Raw genomic sequence first — 20,728 nt, forward strand, 5'->3', positions numbered from 1 at the left:
TCACTGTGGCTGCAGCACAACACTTATGCAAACAACGTCATCTTAAGTTTGTTGGCAAACTAAACAAGCAAGAGTCTACTCAATCATAGAGCAAAAATGACAACACAGGCCCTGTTGGACTGGGGCAGGAAATAATCAAATGTGAGTTATGTTAATTGCTTAGCAAATGACTGTACAAGCTCATGTCTCAAAATAAGCCCTTTGCCACAAGATGCCGAAAAAGCCCCGGTGGAAGTCTCAACGTTCTGTTCCCCGGCTAAGTGTAAACGCCTAAAGATTACAAGGCCTTGGCCTAAATATACATGTCGTGAGAAAACATGGGGAACATGACTGCTGAATGATCAGGCTTGACTGTAAAACACTTCTCTTTGTTGAAGCTGAATCTCCCACAGTTAGTGGCTGAGACAGCCTTATTTTGTCCAAACACGCTGAACTGTTTTTATTGCACCCCTGCGGTTCCAACTCCCCCCCAACAAGCGCGTTACTCTGACACACACAATAGTGTTAGCGGCTAGCGCAGAGTGTGCACTCTCAGACGCGCAAGCATCGAGTTGTGTCCAGTGTTAATTAAAACCCATTTAGGCCCAGGATTATTGACTGCTTTAACTATTGAAAAATAGCAGATATACAAGCTCACAGCGCGGCACCGAGTGCCGCACTGTGAGCTTGTAGATCTGCTATCTGCGATCGTGATTTTTTTTTTGCAAGTCTTTGAATATATCTACTTAAAAGCGAACATTTGTAACTCAAATATTTACTTCTGGGTGGTCCCTGGAACAACATATTTTGAGATGGGGGTCCGTGGCCAAATACCTGTAATTTTGGGGGTCCTTGACATGAAAAGGTCTGAGAACAGCATGATTTAGGGGAAGGATTTAGAAGTCGGGTCAAAGATCGGGTCAAAGATATTCAAAGACTTGCACTCATTTCCACGATTTTTCAAAAATAGCAGATCTACAAGCTATATCTGCTATTTTTCTAAAGTTAAAGCATAAAATAATGGTTAAAGTGGTTAAAATCTAAAGCGACTCGGGCGCGTTCCGGGTATTTGAGAGTTAAGGAGGGTCCTGGAGTCCATAACAAGCCCATAAAAAAACAATGAGATTCAGATGGGGACGGTGCAGTGTTGTGCAGTGCTTTGCGGCCACGGGGAGAGAGAGAGGAGGAACATGGGCTGTTCTGGAGCGTACTGTATGTTTCACTGTGCTTTTTCCAGCTCATGAGGTCTTGGACGGGCCTTAGGTATGCTCCCCTGACCAGCTACGTCCCTGACAATGACCGCGGAGATGCAGTAAAACACTGGGGCTCACACCACAAAGCATATTCATCCCAGCAGGTACAATAAACAAAAGCCTTTAAAATCTGTCATTACGCCGCAGATGAAAGAGGACCCTACCTGCGTAATTACACACTAAAATAACTGTTTTGTTTTAAAACGCTGAGGTCTTTGGTGACTTAAAATGGTACCATCTTTGATCTGGGGAAATTATGTCACCGTCTTTTGTCATAACACACAATCTTATTACATGTTTTGGACCTAATTCGGTAATGTTCTAGGTAAGCCGCCGCCAGTCATCTACTGCATTAAAGAATTACTTGTGAAAACACTGCTGTGTGTGTTCGGCAAGTGTGTGTTCTGCGGCAGGAGGGAGCAGTGTAAAACCTTTGGCCCTAGTGCTGTACTGTATGTTTGAAGGGAGAGATACTCACACCATGTTATCCATCTCGGAGGCACAGGCGCCCACGGCTTTGGTCACGTTCACCAGCAGTGCCTTGATGATGTGAAGAATGGAAGTACGGAAGAGAGAGAGAGAGAGAGAGAGAGAGAGAGGGGGGGAGATAGAGAAACAAACAAACAAAAGAAGGTCTTCAGTGGTCGACATTTGTGTGTGTGTGTGTGTGTGTGTGTGTGTGTGTGTGTGTGTGTGTGTGTGCATGTGTGCGTGTGTGTGTGTGTGTGTGTGTGTGTGTGTGTGTGTGTGTGTGTGTGTGTGTGTGTGTGCGCGCGTGTCAATGTCCCTGCTGAGAGTTGTCTTTTTATGTTTTCGTCATGTTGTTGTCGTCGTGAGTCTTCTATACAGTATGTGGGACTGAGGATGGACATCATGAGCTTCTAGGCAAATCCGCCATGTTTACATGACATCATGTTCAACCGATGAATTTATTGTACATTGTATCGAATGTTCATTAACGGTGCACTCTCCCCTAAATAAACAGATAAAGCAAAGCAAACTTGTACTAAGTTGAAAAGTTGTAGACTAGAGATGCCTGGAGATGGCTGGTTGACGGCCTGTGCCCCAGAAGGGGTAGTAGGCGTAAGTCAGTAAAGTCAGGTAAAGTTGTACTCGCCTGGTTGGTTCCAGTGAGCAGGTTGACCAGAGGCTGGATGCCTCCACACTGGCGTATGGTGTCTCGGTTGGCAGGAACCTGGGCACACTCCCCCAGTGCTCCTACCACGTTGACCAGGACCTCTTCAGGCTGGTCTGTGAGCAGAGCAACCAGCTTCTCCAGGGCTTTGTACTCCTGGAATCTGAAGTGTGTGTGTGTGTGGGGAGGGGGGGGGGGAGTGTTAACTGTCAGTGATTCAGCCTTCATACTCTCACAAGTCATGCTGTGGCACCATGTTGGTTCTGCACCTGCTGACACTGTGTGGTTTATTTGGTCTACGAATCATTCGCGTAATGTTTTGCGTCGACTGAGCGGCCCGTCAGAATACTCCACTCTCTAGGGGGGCACGGTGGCGCAGTGGTTAGCGCTTCGCCTCACAGCTAGAAGGTCCTGGGTTCGATTCCTACCGGGGGACGCTGTGGGCGCTGGGGGGCGTGTTCCTCCCTCCGCGTCATCAGCGCCCACACCGTAGGTGGGGTTGGCGATAAGGCCTTTCTGTGTGGAGTTTGCATGTTCTCCCTGTGTCTCCTAGGGTAGATACCCTCACAAAAACATGCAGTAGTCCTGGTTTCTATGCGACCTCCCCCTAGCCAGCCAGGTGCTCCCTAATTCCCCTGGCGCGGCAGAGCCGCATGTGAAGAAATCCAAAGGTTCCATGTTCTCTCACGGAAACCAGGACTACAGGTTAGGTAGTTGGCACTGGATGAGAAAATGGGTTGCAAAAACCGTGGGATAAAAATTATAAAAAAAAGAAAAAAAAAAAGAAGAATACTCCACTCTCAACTGAACAAAGAGTTGCCTTGACATGCATGACCTGGCAGTTGTACCAACAACGAGGCCTTGAGGCTTTTGAACCGGAGCGAAACAGTACCAGCACAGAGCGACCGATGAAAAAAGCCGATCTACAAGCTCACAATGCGTCACGATGCAACGCACCGTGAGCTCGTAGATCTGCCATTTTCCTGCACGTTGACAAGAGGCGGTCAGTGCTAGACTGGATGGACCGAAGGGAGGGCCCCGGCCCGGAGAACACTTGTTTTCTTCTCAACTGCGTGTTTTTACGACTTTTTACATCACTTTAAAAAACAATCTGGTCATGCCAAATGCTTGCCTCGTGGAATGTTGATTTCTTTCCCAAGCGTACAATAAATGTGCAAATATGTCCTGGTTCTTCCCAACACATACTGTACACACAAATAGGGCCTCTGACAAAGATTCAGTAATCAGCCACGAATGGTGTGCATCTGACCACGTGACAGACAACAGCAGCAACAACGGTGTAGGAACGTGGGTTGTTGTACGGGCCGTTGGCTGGCATTGGCACAGATCACTGACACAGTAGCAGAGGCAGTTTTCCCATGCGGCTCCTCCCGGAGCGCCCCCACATGTACTTTGCATGACCGAGGCTCGGCTGTGGCTTGGCAAAGCGCACTCTCTGTTTTGCTGCAACATTGCATTGTTTGCCAGCCCTATAAGAGCAGTAAACATTTAAGAGGGATATAGTGCGGTTGCAAAAAAACAAAACAAAAAAAAACAACAAACCTCTGATGTACGGTTAAGTTCTACGACTGTTTTTATTCACGGTTACGGTCGCTGGCAGAGGCCCGGTCCGTAGACCATTGTAGAACGGGTCCAAGGTCATTTGGTTATGGTCAGGGTCCGCTGAAACGCAGCATATTCTCGCAAAGCGAAAGCCGTGCTAATGAAGCGCGTGTCTGCCAAGTGCCAAAGTGAAATTCCCACCGAGAGTAAAAAAAGGGAAAACAATGGTTTTCCTATGCAGCCACCGAAGTGCCATCTGCGTTGCACTGGGGTAGAATTATCTTGTAATCTCGCACATAACTTTTGATAAATGAAGGACTAAGTCATGTCTATTTTTCTTAAAGCCCAAATCCCAACCCGCTTAATTACGTGATGGCAGCAGTTTGCCTCGAGCGAGCGGCCCGTCCTCCAAACACTGGGCCTCATACCATTGGAAGCTGTTATTAAAAGCCTTGTCAGAAGACGCAAGAACCACAATTTGGCTTTTGGTGCGGCACATTTTTTTATGATTGATCGTCTTCCTTCTCTTTCTGTCATTCAGCAGCCAGAGTAACACTTTAACTGATGGTGCAGAGAGCTAAAATGCTACCCTCCATGCCAGCCGGCCTGTTTAGGAGAGCCTGGGTGAGCGAAAGACATCATTTCAGGGACCCGGAACAGAGATTGCATTAAAACCCATTTAGGCCTAGGATTATTGAATGCGTTAACCAGTGAAAAATAGCAGATATACAAGCTCACAGCGCGGCACCGAGTGCCGCGCTGCGAGCTTGTAGATCTGCTATTTTTGAAAAAAGTCGTGAAAATGTGTGCACATCTTTGAATAATATGTATTTTCAAAGCGAACGTTTGTAACTCAAATTTTGCTTCTGGGGGGGTCCCTGGAACTAGATATTTTGAGATGGGGGTCCGTGGCCAGATAAATATCATTTTGGGGGTCCTTCACATGAAAAGGTTTGAGAACCACAGACATAGTGGTCTCTCAAGAACAGACGAACTGAGCTCCACTTAAGTGAAAAGGACCTTTTCTTTGACGATGGCTGGCCAGATTGCCGACATAGAAACATAGGGTTTTCAAAAAACTTTAGAAGGATTCGAAAGACACTTATAGAATCGGGTCAAAATGTGCCGCGCTGTGAGCTTGTAGATCTGCTATTTTTCAATAGTTAAAGCATAAAATAATGAAACACAAAATGTGTACCCGTTCTAAACGGGTTAAGAAGCCTGGTGGAGACCATAACCGAATATGAAAACCTTTCAAACAGACTCATACATTAGAGGTGACCTGCAGTCAGTATTAAACGCATCAAATCGTTCCAAGTGAAAGGCAATGGCAGAATAGGGAATAACTCTGGAGTGAGCGAAGACATTTAGACAGAATGTGAGCTAAGGAGATGTATCATTTGGATATGCAATTATGGTTTGCTCATCATAGGGCTGGAACAGAGGTAAGATGGCGGGGTATAGTCAGTAATTGGAAGCGAACCCCGCAATCTTGACCCCGAACATTATTGTGCTGGCAGATATGGTCCCGAAACTTGGCGGTCGCGGCTTTCCATTGCAAAGTTATTCCCTCACTCTTTTGTTATAAGGCTTTTTCTTTTTTTACACACAGCATTTGTGTGTGTCCCTAACACCTTGTTATATAGGTTCAAGAGGCCACATATCATTGCTTCCATAAATCTACTTTAAAATATGTACACAGTAAGCTTCTGACGATGACTCCAAGGTTGGCTTTCTTTTAGATAAAGGCCTTTCATTAAAGAATAATCTGGGCCCAGGCTCCAAACCGTTTCTTTAATACTGGAAGTCTAATGGAGAGAGAACACAAGCTTCTGGACGTTTAAACGATGGCTGCTTTTAAACAAACACACTTCAGTTATGAATGTAATTATATTTCTTGCCATCAATCATCTCTCATTGTGATGCATCATTAATCAGCGAAATGGCTAACACATGCTGCTGCTGCTGCTGCTGCTAGCGCTGAGAGCCGCTAGGTCTCTATACTCAGGGGTGTCACACCAAATTCTGGGCCCTTCACAGCAGGCCCTCACACAATTATTTTGTGCTTTAACTATTGAAAAATAGCAGATATACAAGCTTCGAGCTTGTAGATCTGCTATTTTTGAAAATAATAGTCTATGTCAGTGTTCTCAAACCTTTTCATGTGAAGGACCCCCAAAATGATATGTATTTGGCCACAGACCCCCATCTCAAAACATTTAATTCCAGGGACCCCCAGAAGCAAAATTTGAGTTACAAATGTCCGCTTAAAAAATACATATATTCAAAAGTTTGCACACATGTTCACGACTTTTCAAAAATAGAAGATCTACAAGCTTGCATCGCGGCACTCGGTGCCGCGCTGCAAGCTTGTATATCTGCTATTTTTCAATAGTTAAAGCACAAAATAATTAAGGCCCCTCCACCTTGGGCCCTATAGTAACTCAGTCCCACTTTTCCCCCCCTCCTTTGTGACGCCCCTGCCTATACTGTCCAGACCAGGCTGAAGATCACTCACACAGAAGCACGCAGTGCTTTGTTATGGGCCATGCACTATGTTACAGTAATGTTACTTCATGAAGAAAGAAATCTCCCCTCCACCTCCCCCTTCCTCTCATTACTACTACAGTTTATTCCAAACTGATTTCCATCTTGGAATGCCACTCAGCCTGTGATTGATTCTGAAAATGAGCGCACGCCCGGAACACCGAGTTTACCATTAGGCAGTTCCTTTTTGACAGTAATGGCTTGGTCAAGCCATTCCAAGCCTTTGCATGACCTTGACATTTTTATAAGTTATTCAAATAACCCTTGTGAGAGCAAAGAAAACACACGCACGCGCACACGCACGCGCACACACGCACACACACACACGCACACACACACACGCGTACACACACGTAGACAGTAGACTAGTGAAACTTTAAGTGCACCTCAAGTGCAGGCCAAGTTTCAGCTTCGTTCACACCCAGCCGCCAAGCGGTGTCCAGAAAACGAAACCCCAAACTCAACAGCACACAGGAAAAGGAGCAGCTAAATGGGAACACTGTGTATCCCATCATGTCATGGCCCTTTGGTTCTCCCACCTAGCTAGGAGGTGCCTGGTGAAGTATTGCATTAGTCCTAATGATAGCAGGGGCTATACCTACCTACCTCCTGAATCCTCTGATGTTCGCAAATGAAGTGCCACCGATTGTGGTTTTACGTGTGGTTAATGGTACCATTATCATCATTCCTGGTGTTATTATTATTACTGTTGCCTTTTTGCGTAGCAACAATGTTATGAGTAATTACGCAGGGCACCGGGCCCATAGTGGGAGCAAGTGTACTGAGGTGCCATATTACTCATGGCCAGCTATAGCACACTTAACTTGTTTTATCACCATGCCAAGCTGCACTCAGAAGGGTTCCCAGTTGTTGCCATTTCTGTTGTTTTTCTGACGGCTTTTTCTTTTCTTTTCTTTTCTTTTCTTTTCTTGCATGCTGCATATCGTCGTTGTCCGGTGGAAACCTCGTATCTCCAAGTTTCAAATGTGTAGGTTCTTTCGCGAAGTAAAGCCCTGCTTCATCATACAAGGCCGTCGCACAAAAGTAGTGAAAACAGCAGATCTACAAGCACACAACGCCTCGCACCGCGAGGCGTTGTGTGCTTGTAGATCGGCTGTTTTCACTAGTTTAAATCATTTTTAAAATGATAAATGTAAAATGAACGGTTTTGGACATACATGGTTTTCACCCGACAACGACGATATACAGTATGAAAATCTGTCTAGGAGCCAGTGGTCCATGCAGGGGCAGTATGAAGGGTTCACTCTGCACTAGGGATGGAACGATACGCCATATTATCGTTTATCGTGATAAAAAAAAACACTCACGATAATCGCATCGTGGAAGTTTAATTTATCGTGATATCGTCCTCCGTCATGCACTGGGATCAATTCACCTTTTATTTGCAGAGCTGCATATCCGGTACCACTTAAACCCTCTATAATTGGTAAAAGGTACAGTACTAATATATACGTACTCGATACATTTATTTTTTTACATTTATTTTTTTCCACTCTCTATCAAATGTCTTTGCCAAAAAAATAGCCGATCTACAAGCTCACAACGTGCCGCGTTGCGGCACGTTCCGAGCTTGTAGATCTGCTATTTTTTGGGAAAATGTTCTGCCCCAGGATGATAATGGATGTTTGGGATATTTTGATTATCGCGATAACTTTAGTCACAATAATCGTGATATGAATTTTTCATATCGTCCCATCCCTATAGTCTGCACCCAGAAAAATGGATGAAGACATTCTATGAATGTCTTCTAATCTAAATCCTAACAGTTTTCTGAAAAAACCTATGTTTCTATATTAGCGGTCCTCAAACGTTTGGCCGTGGCTACCAATCACAAAATATTTTGATCCAGGGACCCCTATGAAGAGAGTTGATGTTTGCTTTAACAAATATATACAGTATATATTCAAAGATTTGCACACATTTTCATGGCTTTTAAACAATAGCAGATCTACAAGCTAGATCTACTATTTTTTTTTTTTTTTTTAAAGATTTGTTTTGGGGCTTTTATGCCTTTATTGGATAGGACAGTAGACTGACAGGAAATGGGGGGAGAGATGGGGTGCGACACGCGGCAGAGGTCGTCCGGATCGGGAATCGAACCGGCGACGCCGCAATGCCAATTCAATGAGATGTTATTGTCATGCCTCTATAATGGGATCTTTACTTAATTGAATATGGCAACAGGCATCCATTTGCAGTCGGGGGGGACTTAAGACTCTCCTAAATGTAGGATATCACTCTGTCAGTTATGATGTATGACGTGTCGAAGGATGTTTGTGAGAGCTACTGGGGCCTTCTCTCTTGTTATTTTTAGAATTCTACAGCAATTTGAATTATATAGCGTTCCCGAGTCAGAAGCGAAACATTTCCACATAACCGTACCTCAACGTAAACCTATAAAACTCTCGAAACAATCTTATTGTAAAAAAAAAGAAAGAAGAAGTGATTAACTCAGTTACTGCCAATTAAATATGCCTTCTTTGGGTTCTCCCTGCCAGCCCTCTCCATAGACTTCCATGTAATTTATAGTGCACAGATCATGCACGCCCATGCACAGATCATGCACCATGTTTGTGCAGGCTGTTCACAGCTTTCAAACAAAAAAAAACAGATTGGAAATCCGTTCAGGCATTCTTGAGATAATAGCCATTATGTTTTACATGTTATGTAATCAAAGATGGCTACCCTGTATGAAAGATGGGGTTGTATGGGGGTGGAACATGCAAAATCGCGATTGAAATCATGTTTACTAGATTTAATGGGGTCAAAAAAATAATAATAATAAAAAAAATAAAAAATAAAAAAATAAAAAATGTTTTTTGTCGATTTAAGTCGTCTGGCAGGGAAGTCCATAGTGAGAAAGTTGATCTAAAAGTCGTTTGGCACTGTATGAGTTAACGGACAGAACGTTATCAGTTTGTTGGCTCCGTTGCGGAAAATAAGCCTTGGATTTATTGCGAGGTTGCCACGGTATTCATTTAATAGATGTGGGTTTTGTATTCTGGGTTCTCCTGCCTCACAACCGAATGAGAAAATAAGTTAAATCATTTTCTTTTCTTTTCACGGGGAGCACCACTGGAGAGCGCAGAGGCCTGCCAGGGCACGGACTCCGGGCATTATTTATTTTAGAGGGAAAATTACTTGACTTAAAAAATCATCCGACACGAACGCAGAGAAACCGAGGCGAGGTTCCAGAAAATGTCACTGCTGAGGGAACTACGCTAAATGACACTTAAATAAACTGTCTGCCGCACATGATAAACGATTAAAGGCTCTGTCAGCGTGCCTTTTCTGACATTAGCAAAATAGCCCCGTCGCCATGGCTGATCCTTTCAGTGTGCTCAGGGGTGTCGAACCAAGTTCTGGGCCCTGGGTACAAGGATTCACTGCGGGCCCCCCATGAATGTTCTTCATGTTTTGTGCTTTAACTATTGAAAAATAGCAGATATACAAGCTCACAGCGCGGCACCGAGCGCCGCGCTGCGAGCTTGTAGATCTACTATTTTTTTTTAAATCGTGAAAATTGGTGCAAGTCTTTGAATATTTCAAATCCTTCTGAGGGTTTTAAAAAATATATATGTTTCTTTGTCAGTGGTGCTCAAACCTTTTCATGTGACCCCGAAAATGATATGTATTTGGCCACGGACCCCCATCTAAAAATATTTAGTTCCAGGGACCCCACAGAAGCAAGATTTGAGTTACAAATGTTTGCTTAAAAAACACATATTCAAAGATTTGCACACATTTTCACAACTTTTCAAAAATAGCAGATCTACAAGCTTGCAGCGCAGTCACTCGGTGCCGCACTGTGAGCTTGTATATCTGCTATTTTTCAATAGCTAAAGTATAAAATAATTTGGGCCCCTCCACCTTGGGCCCTAGTAACTCAGTCCCACTCCCCCCCCTTCCCCCTTGTGACGCCCCTGAGTGTGCTCGCTCTGTGTTCAACACACTGACAAGAGGATTGCCTCGAACTAACACGTCACGGAAGACTATAAAATCAACACCTTTTACTTTGTCTTTTGTTAGCCAGAGGAAAAAGGGCGAATTCCACCGGCAAACAGTCACGTAAAAGATCAGAGCTAATAGAAACCGTGCACAAAAAGCGTTTCATTTTTATCCCAAATAATCGCTTCGACCAGACGCGACGTAAAACGACAGGACATATTATGACAACAGTGTGGAGGGTGGAAAAAGTGAGAGGACTAGCATGTGAACCAATGGGCGCCCCCATAAACGCAGCACATGTGATGGTGATTGCAATGGCTATTCTTTAATACGCTCAAGGAGTCCACCCGGTTTGCCTAGGACTCCCGCTCTAACCGCAGCGAGAGTCAGCAAACATAATTTTCCCCAAACACGACGAACACATGTGGGTGAAAAAAAAAATAGAAAAAAAAGCTAAATTGCTATTAACCCCTGCTTTCAAAATTGAGGCTCATTAGAATCGCCGCTCGCATGTAAGTGATTTGTCAACGTCAGGGTAATCCGTTACCCCGGGCTAATTGCAAACACACAGACGTAGGTCTCGAAACATGGGGGCTGTTCCATAGCCCTATCACGCAAAACAAACAGCGGCAGCACACACCAGCCATTGCCATTTATTAACATGTGCGTGAACGTGTGTGCATGTGCGAGAACATGTATGTGTGTGTGCCCCGCCACATGTAAGTAAGTGTATATGCCTCTCATATGCGTGAGTGCGCGTGCGTGCATGCATGCGTAGTGTGTGTGTTTGTTTGTGCGCGTGTGTGCATGTGTGTGTGTGTGTGTGTGTTTGTGTGTGGGCGTGTGTGTGTGTGTGTGTGTGTGTGTGTGTGTGTGTGTGTGCGCGTGTGCGTGAAGGTGTGCGTGTGCCCTCATGCGTGTTAGCGTGTTAATGAGAGGTAATACGGTGAGCAGAGCAGCGTACTTAGCCACGTTCTCCATGCTGATGGAACACTTCCAGATGGCTCCGGTGGTGGCGGCCAGCAGCAGCTTGTTGTCCACCTGGCTGAGCAGCGACACCAGGGGCTGCAGGCCCTTGTAGCGCCGCACCAGGTCACGCGTGCACTTGTCCTCCGCGCACTACAGAGAGGCCAAACCAACAGGAGAGAGGGGGGGGGGGGGGGGGGGGGTTGAATGATTGATTGTATATTTTATTAGATGGGTTCCCACGCATTTTTACCAATTAATTTCCAAAACTTTTCCAAAACTTTTCTAGAATATTTAACCCAATTTCCAGGACTATATAACAATAATTCAGCTCAATAACAAGTCACTTACCCCTATGCACAATGCCCAAAGACAGGTAGTGTATGCCAGTGGTTCTCAACCTTTTCAGGCTGTGACCCCCGAAATAATCATATTTTAACTAGGGACCCGGCACCCTGACGAGCAGTAAGAGTTGAGGAATTTTGTATAACACGTTTCTATTGTGAAAATAGCAAATCTACATGCTACATGCTTGTGAGCATGTAGATCGGCTATTTTCACAATTTCTGCCTCTAATATTTGACAATTTGGACAATGTTTAATTTGTCATTTCAGAGGTATTAACAAAATCAATAACCAAAGACAATGCATAGCTATTTTTTCCAGGACCTTCCAGGACCCTTGATCAATTCCAAAACTTTTCCAGTACTGGAAAAATATTTTTCTAATTTCAAAATATTTCCAGGAATTTCATGGCCGTGGGAACCCTGTCAATACAAAAAAACCTGACTAAAAGGAACACCCCAAATAAGCCCTTTACGGTCTTGTTTATGTCGGAGGTCCTTGGTATTCAATTCAGGGACATAACAAATAGCGACGAAAAACATTCAAATATCATCGCAATTATAAAACACTATATGTACGTCAGCAACGGTGATGGAAGAGATACGTTTTACTTAGGCAAATGTATCAATGCCGCTATGTAGATAGATATACTCTTTTACGAATAGAAGTCCCTGTATTCAAAAATGTACAAAATGTACCAAGGTGTCGGCATCAAAATATACTTAAAGTACCATTAAGTAAAAGTACTCGTTGTGCAGAATGTCCCATATCACATTTCAACATTTATAAAAAAAAACCTTGCCGATCTACAAGCTCACAATGCGTCGCGATGCGATGCATTGTCAGCTTGTAGATCAGAAATGTTCAATGTTCAGAACCGTCACTGCTTGTCCATATACGTTCGACCCTTTTTACGGTCTATGGGTTTGCCGCTCTGACATCATGCTCTGACTTCACTGTGATGTCAGGGGAACCATACTAACAGAATCCCTTTTATGCCCATATATGGAGTTCCCTGATGTCATCAATATCAAGCCCATATCTATATAGATATGGGACTTCAAATGGGAATGCCCATATATGGAGGCCACATTGGCCACATACCACACTAACAGAATCCATATATGACCAAGACAGATGGCCAAGACAGCCCATATCTGGGTGGCTGGTTCTCCATGTATCGGCATAAAAGGGATTGTATGTATGATGTATGATGTCAGATGTCATAGACGTCATAGGACTTTCACATAACTAACTAGAAGCAGTGCTCTTCCGAGCACAGGTCTCCACCAGGCCGTGCGTACTGGTGGTGTTACTGTATAATAGGCCAATGTAAAAAGGGTGGCATATGTTCCTCACCTTAGATCTTTCATGGCAATCGGACGCTGCATGCATGATTTGAAGCATTGTGTTCCAAAAATGTGTTTTGCTAAAGTCTACCTAATGGTGGCGCTATAACAGGCCAATGTGAAAAAGGTAGCATTTGTTCCTTGACCTAGTGGGAATATGTGTGGCAAATTTCACGGTAATCGCAAGCTGCGTTGATGATTTGAGGCATTTTGTTCAAAAGCGGAGCAATCCTGCAACATTTGGAAGCTAATATTAGCCAATCAGGATGGAATATGAAATATCAGACTGATCGGACTTGATCACATGACTATAGAGATACTGTGTACCGATTTGCGTGATTTTTGCATAAAATCTCAAGGAGTAATATCCAAAAATGTGTTTTACATATGTCGGCCCAAAGGTGGCGCTATAAAAGGCTGATGTGAAAAATGCAGGGCAAAGGTTTATCCTTAGCCTCTAGGGAGTGCGCTTACAAAGTTTGAAACTGATCGGTGGAGTTATAGGTAAAACCACAAATCGGCCTGTTATAGCGCCACCATGAGGCTGATTTAAAAAAAATTAAGTGGCATTTCTTCCTCGGCCTAGTGGGAACGTGTGTGCGCGATTTCATGATAATTGCACTTTGCGTTTGTGATTTGAGGCATTTTGTTCAAAACGGCTCAATCCTACAAACTTTGGAAGCCAATCTTAGCCAATCAAGATGCAATATGCAAAATCGGACAGATCTGTGTCGATCACATGACTGTCGAGATACTGCCTACCGATTTGTAGGATTTTTGGACAAAATCTGTAAGAGTAGTGCACAGAAATGTGTTTTGCGAACATCGGCCACTAGGTGGCGCTAGAAAAGGCCCATTTGAAAAATTTCGGGCAGAGGTTCTAGATTGGCATCCAGGGAATGTGTGTGCTCACTTTGGCAGCAACCGGGCCAACGGCGACTGAGATTAGGTGCTCGCAAACTGCGAGGACCCACGGACGGACGCACGCACGGACGGACGGACGCACGCACGGACGGACACACGGACGGAGGGGAAAACATACTCTCCCTCAGCCTTCGGCTGGTGGAGACAATAACTGAGTAAGCATGTTTGGGCTCTCACATCATATCTCCATATACAGTACATGGATCTCCATATATGGGTACCAGGGGTCTCCATATAGGGGTAACTGGTCCGATACACATCACTGGCCAGATGGCCAAGACATGGCGAGGTCGCTTGTCTCCCTGAGGCGTCTTACTAGTGATAATAATAAAAATCTACAAATTAACTAGTAACTAACGTTTTCATATAATTGTACTGGAGTAAAATTACAATATTTTCCTAGTGAAAATTGTAAATACTGACAAAATAAAAAATTACCTAAAAATGTTACTTACATACTTGAGTACATGTAATGTACTTAGTTACTTTACACCAGTGGTTCTCAACCTTTTCAGGCCGCGACCCCAATATAGTCATATTTTAACTGGGGACCCCCCACCCTACAAGCACTAAGAGTTGAGCCATTACATTTTGTATAACACGGTTCTATTGTGAAAATAGCAGATAACATAATTAATAGCAGAAAATAAAAAATAGGAATTAAATTCCAAAAAGGTAGCACATCCCTAATGTTTAAATCAGGAGGACAAAGTACTCACATTTCCACTTATTTATTGGCACACACCAAAAAGGAACGCTTACGCGTTTCGGCTAAGAGCCTTCGTCAGAGCATAATTTAATTCCTATGTTTTATGTAAATTTGACTTTAGGTCTAGCACTCCACTGAGAAAACCATTGCTGATGCGCACCTTCTTTTTCTTATATAATAGCAGAAAATATCAGCTATTTTCACAATTTCTGCCTCTAATATTTGACAATTTGGATAAAGTTTAATGTGTCATTTAAATTGTCACTTTAGAAATGTGCATAAACCCTCTATACACTTAAACTTTAAGTTGGTTTGTTTACTGTTGAGTGAGAAAACAACATTGCTCATTAAGTTAATCATCTGGGGACCCCCCAAAATAATTTGGGGACCCCACCTGGGGGTCCCGAGTCCCGACCCACAGGTTGAGAACCACTGCTTTACACCACTGTACGTCAGCTGGCGCTACAATGTGCTTCCAATTAGAACAGTGTGTGGAACAGTGGAATATAACCAGGGGCGTCACACCAAATTCTGGGCCCTGGGTACAAGGATTCACTGCGGGCCCTCCATGAATGTTAACTATTGAAAAATAGCAGATATACAAGTTCACAGCGCGGCACCGAGTGCCGCGCTGCGAGCTTGTAGATCTGCTATTTTTGAAAAATCGTGAAAATGTGTGCCAAGAAACCTATGTTTCCATGTCAGTGATGCTCAAACTTTTTCATGTGAAGGACCAACCCATCTCAAAATATTTAGTTCCAGGGACCCCCCAGAAGCAAAATTTGAGTTACAAATGTTCACTTAAAAAATACATATATTCAAAGATTTGCGCACATTTTCACGACTTTTCAAAAATAGTAGATCTACAAGCTCGCAGCGCGGCACTCGGTGCCGCGCTGTGAGCTTGTATATCTGCTATTTTTCAATAGCTAAAGTAACTAGGCCCCCTCCACCTTGGGCCCTAGTAACTCAGTCCCACTTTCCTACCCCTTGTGACGCCCCTGAATATAACCATTCATCTTTTCACACATAGAACAGCCTACAGTACGTATGGTCCTGGTTCAGAATGCATGCTGCAAGTCGCCTATAGGGAATAAAGAGAGACCTTAAAGATGGCGCTGGCGCAGTGCATTTGAAGCTCTTGGTTTTCACAGCTGAGGTTTATGACCAGGTCCTTGATCATGCCCTCTGTCTGGATGGCAAGTCGGTAGCTTCTCTGTAAGAGAAAGACAAAGAGGGAAATCCGTATTATGGTATGATGAATGCAGCCGACATTCGGTCTTCGTCAGCGTTGTCGACAATGACAACGCTGACGAAGACCGAAGGGTCGAAATGCGTCTGTCCATCTGAGGTAAATAAAATCATGTGAAAAGGAGATTCCTTGAGTGCTGGCAACTACTTCTTTGTCTTATGCTATTTTGAGCCGTGCACCAAAAAGCCTTCATCTAACTTGGAGTGTTGCGGGCTTTCTGCTCTGTTGCAGATACTCCTCTCTAATAATATTATGACTCACAGCGCGGCACCGAGTGCCACGCTGCGAGCTTGTAGATCTGCTATTTTTGTAAAATCGTGACAATCTTTGAATATTTGGACAAAATTCGAGAAGTGTCTTCTAAATCCTTCTAACTTTTTCATGTGAAGGACCCCCGCAATTACTGTATATGTACAGTATTTGGCCACCCCAATCTCAAAATATTTAGTTCCAGGGACCACCCAGAAGCAACATTTGAGTGACAAATGTTTGTTTAAAAAATACGCGTGTATCTAAAACCCACCACAGTACAGCTAAGATCCACCCGCGGAAGTTTGTCATTGGCTGAACCAGAGGTAGGGAGCGCTTCGTTGTGTTCACTTGGACCGCGCGGAGGCGCCGAATGTCGGGGGGACGATTTACTATTCTGGCCCCCTGGTTTACAACTTCTAACGGCGCTGAGTCGGCTCATGCAACCTTCTCAGCGCTCGACACGGCGACTCGCTCGCTACCGCTCGCTTGGCGGTGTCTCACGTGGCGGTGTCTCACGTGGCTCAAGGTCGTCTGAGACAGCACGCCTCCGTCATCTCCACCGAAATCAATCGCTAAGATGCGTTAAATAAAGTTTGAATAAGGGGCACGGTGGTGCAGTGGTTAGCACTTCGCCTCACAGTTGGAAGGTCCTGGGTTCGATTCCCGCCGGGGGAAGCTGTGGGCGCTGGGGGCGTGTTCCTCCACCCGCATCATCAGCACCCACACCCTAGGTGGGGTTGGCGATGGGGCCTCTCTGTGGTGAGTTTGCATGTTCTCCCCGTGTCTCCTTGGGCATAGGCCCTCACACAAAAACATGCAGTAGTCCTGGTTTCTATACTACCCCTAGCCAGCCGGGTGCTCCCCAATGTCCCCTGGCGCGGCAGGGGGAGAGCGGAAACCAGGACTACAGGTTAGGTAGTCACCGGGTGAGAAAAATGGGTTGCAAAAATCGTGGGATAAAAAACATTTAAAAAAATAAAAAATTGAATAAAGTTTGAATAAACATACACACGACCACCCACCTCTGAAGCACACTCCTGCAGCGTGCCCACCACGGGGATGAGCATGTTGTGGTGGGGGGTCTTGAGCAGGCGTGCCAGCAGGGGGACCCCCCCGGCCCGGCGGATGGCCTCCTTGTTCCTGGTGCTCTTGCTGCAGCTCCACAGAGCCAGGGCCCCGCAGCGCGCCACCTCCACGTCCTTCTGCTGAGCGGGGGCGCAGTCCAACAGCTCCACCTGAACCCAAAGGAGGTCCACACAACACAGTGTTGATTTGGACAGCACATTGTGATTTTTTTAGTCATAGTCTTTTGCGGAAAATTTCATTTAGTTTTAGTAGTATTTTAGTCATCTGAAATGCTTTAGTTTTAGTCTAGTGTTAGTCGACTAAATATCGACTTAGCCAACTTTATTTTGTCCGCAAAAGAATATTTTTGGCAGGCCTTGATGGCGCGTAATGCCGGATTTTACACTTGGTTGCATGCTAAAATAGCAGATCTACAAGCTCACAATGCATCGCAGCACGACACGTTGTGAGCAAGTAGATCTGCTATTTTTAGAGCGCAACACCCGAGTGCAACCAACCATAAAATGACTTGTCTTTTAGTTCTACTGCATCACTTCTCCTCTAATCCCTCCACAACATAAAATTAACCCAAGAGGTGGACAGCGGTCACGCGTACACGGACTGATATCGATGCACGAAATGTGACGTGGAATGCAAACATTTACTCGTTTACACGCACACACGGACAAAATAGGCCTCATTTGCGAGCTGGTGTTCTGCGCCCCCCAAAAAAACAGATCCACAAGCTCACAACGTGTCGCATCACCACGCATTGTGAGTTTGTAGATCTGGTGTTTTTGATGCGCAATCAAGTATGACGGCCGGGCTACACCAAGCCGTTTTGCGCGCGTCAGTGCATATGCATGCGTGTGCGGGTCGTGCGCGCGTATGCGCGTTTTGGATAGATCCAATGTATATCAATTCAGCCGGCTACACCAGGCGATACGCATTCCCTAAAAATAGGATCGGTTCTATTTTTTAAGCACGCGTATGCGTTTTGTACACAGACTATCTGGTCTTCCTCACATATACTCCCTCCTTGGTGTAGCCTGGAGCCCGTACGCATACGCGAGCGTCTCCACGGACAGTACGCGCATATGCGCACATTTTTTGGTGTAGTCCGGCCGTGAATCAGGTAACAAACAGGCCTGCAGTGTAAACCTGGGAGCAGTCACCCACACGGCACTAACAGCACGCAAACTCTCTGAACTTGACTCGCGTTCAAGGATTCTGAAATCTCCACCGGCTGCAGCGATAATGGCCGTCTCCAGATGAGAATAGCAAAGTTGTTGGCTGTGATTAGGGGGCGTAATTAAAATTCTATTACCACGGGGGCTGACAGGATTAAAAAGCCAGAGATGCGGGGAGTGGAAAAGCGTCAGGACAGATGTTGACGTTAGGCCTGAGTAGCCCGGTGTGACGGCTTATGGCCATCCAGTCAGTGTTTTAATCCGTAGTTCCTGGGCCAGTGAGACAGAGCAGGCAAATCTATTACACACACACACGCACGCGCACACACACACACACACACACACACACACACACACACACACACACACACACACACACACACACACACACACACACACACACACACACACACACACACACACACACACACACACACACACACACTGCACACACAGTTCAAAGGTGGTCTCGTAGCGTAGCGTGAAATTAATCTGCCCTTTGCGAGTGACTCGCACATGAGAACATCCGATTTCGTGAGCTGGGGGAAAATATACAAAGCACGGGGGCTTTAATCACAGGTCCCTCTGTCAATAAACACCAACGCAGGTCGTTGGACGTCAGGGACATTCTATCTGTTTTTGGGGCCTGGACCTTTACTCTCATGAGGGAGAGACTTTTTGGAGCACTGGGGACAGCGAGAGACGTGCTTTAGCAGGGGTCATCGCCATGCCAATCTGGGATCGGCAATAGAAAAAGAAGAAGAAAATATGTTTTATTCCTTTGAATGTGCCTCTGGGGGCACTGCCCGCTCTCCACTTGTAGAGACTGGAGGACGGCCATTCGCTATACGTCAGCGCTCGGCTCCACTTCTGGTGGCGTCTCTTTTGTGCACATTCCTAAACTCTGTCTACACGTTGTTACAGGAGTTTCCTACAGATTCAGCAGTGGAGTCTCGAGAGGGCATCGCCATGCTGGCTTGTGGTGGATGTTTGTGTACATTTTTTTTGTTGTCATGGACATACAAAATGAGTAGACAATAATTTGACCAGAAACACATACAGAACGAGCCCTGAATGACCATAACAGCTCTAACTCTGAGAGGGTACACATGGAACAAAATGGACCCGTTCCATTTGTACAGTCGCAGAGTTAAGGGGGTCCTTGCAAATAAAACATTGGAGAACCACTAGGTGGGCTCCTAATGTGCCATAGTGTCTTAGTAAATCATATTCTGGAGAAAACCCGGAGACTTGATGTTCAGTAATTGGGTATTATGATCAAAATAAGAACATTATAATGGTGTGTAAAAAAGAAAATCTAAAACTTGCCACAAACAAGGCCAAGTCTTTTCCACGGACACATTTGTCCGTGTACGGACTTATTCATGACCCTTGTGCTTTAGCCAAGGTTGTAACCACGTCATGTGTTGTACAGTAGAGCAGGGGTCTTCAACAGGGGATCCGGGACCCCTAGGGGGTCCTCAGAGTTAGACTACTACAGGGGGGGGCACCAAATCTTTGTGTGATATGATCATGTTTTTTACATTAACCACTTGAACCCTATTCTGAGTGGCACAGTAGCCATAAATAGCAGATCTACAAGCTCACAACATCACATCACATCTCGTTGTGAGCTTGTAGATCGGCTATTTATGGCAAAGAGGTTTGGTGTAGAGGGAAAAGAAGAGCAGTAGAAGTATTGACGGTTCAAGTGGTAAACTGTCTGAAAATACACATTAATCCAACATACAGGTACACTGATGAGAGTGCTGTCAAACAAGTCTACGATGTCTAAAAAATCTATGAAAATTGTATACACACAATTGTATACAATATAGGCTCTAGTGGGGGTCCCTGCTTCATCTCTTTCTCAACTCAGGGGCCCTTAGCCTGGAAACGTTGAAGACCCCTGCAGTAGAGCATCGTGCGTCATTGCCCGACACCACGTTTGTTACACACGGGTCCTTACTTCACACTCACCAGTCTCTTGATGCCTCCCGACTGCCTGACGGTCCTCCTGGCTCGGCGGAATTTGGCCACGTTGGCGATGGTCTCGGCCGCCAGGGCCTTGAGGTCCTTCACCGGCGAGTCCAGGATCTTCACCATGGTCTGAAGGCCGCCCAGGTCGGCGATGGCGTGACGGATCTGAGAGCTCTGGCTGATCTCCCGCAGGATCTTCAGCGAGCCGATCTGAGTGCACGCGCGCACACATACACGCACGCACGCACGC

The 20,728-nt window shown here is 45.2% G+C and overlaps 1 protein-coding gene across 1 annotated transcript in view; it reads right to left on the reverse strand.

The window, feature by feature from the left end:
- odad2 (outer dynein arm docking complex subunit 2) overlaps positions 1-20,728 on the reverse strand; it is a gene marked incomplete at both ends in the record, with an annotated part of 120,891 nt that overhangs the window by 70,837 nt on the left and 29,326 nt on the right. The window contains 6 exons of the mRNA XM_080751841.1: positions 1,711-1,772; positions 2,350-2,530; positions 11,411-11,565; positions 15,845-15,955; positions 17,266-17,478; positions 20,479-20,688. Of these exons, the coding sequence (XP_080607967.1) occupies positions 1,711-1,772; positions 2,350-2,530; positions 11,411-11,565; positions 15,845-15,955; positions 17,266-17,478; positions 20,479-20,688 (932 nt within the window). The remainder of the gene's footprint in view (positions 1-1,710; positions 1,773-2,349; positions 2,531-11,410; positions 11,566-15,844; positions 15,956-17,265; positions 17,479-20,478; positions 20,689-20,728) is intronic.

This window comes from Nannobrachium achirus (genome assembly GCF_963921795.1).
Source record: "Nannobrachium achirus genome assembly, chromosome: 21".
In the NCBI taxonomy this organism is placed as follows: domain Eukaryota; kingdom Metazoa; phylum Chordata; class Actinopteri; order Myctophiformes; family Myctophidae; genus Nannobrachium; species Nannobrachium achirus.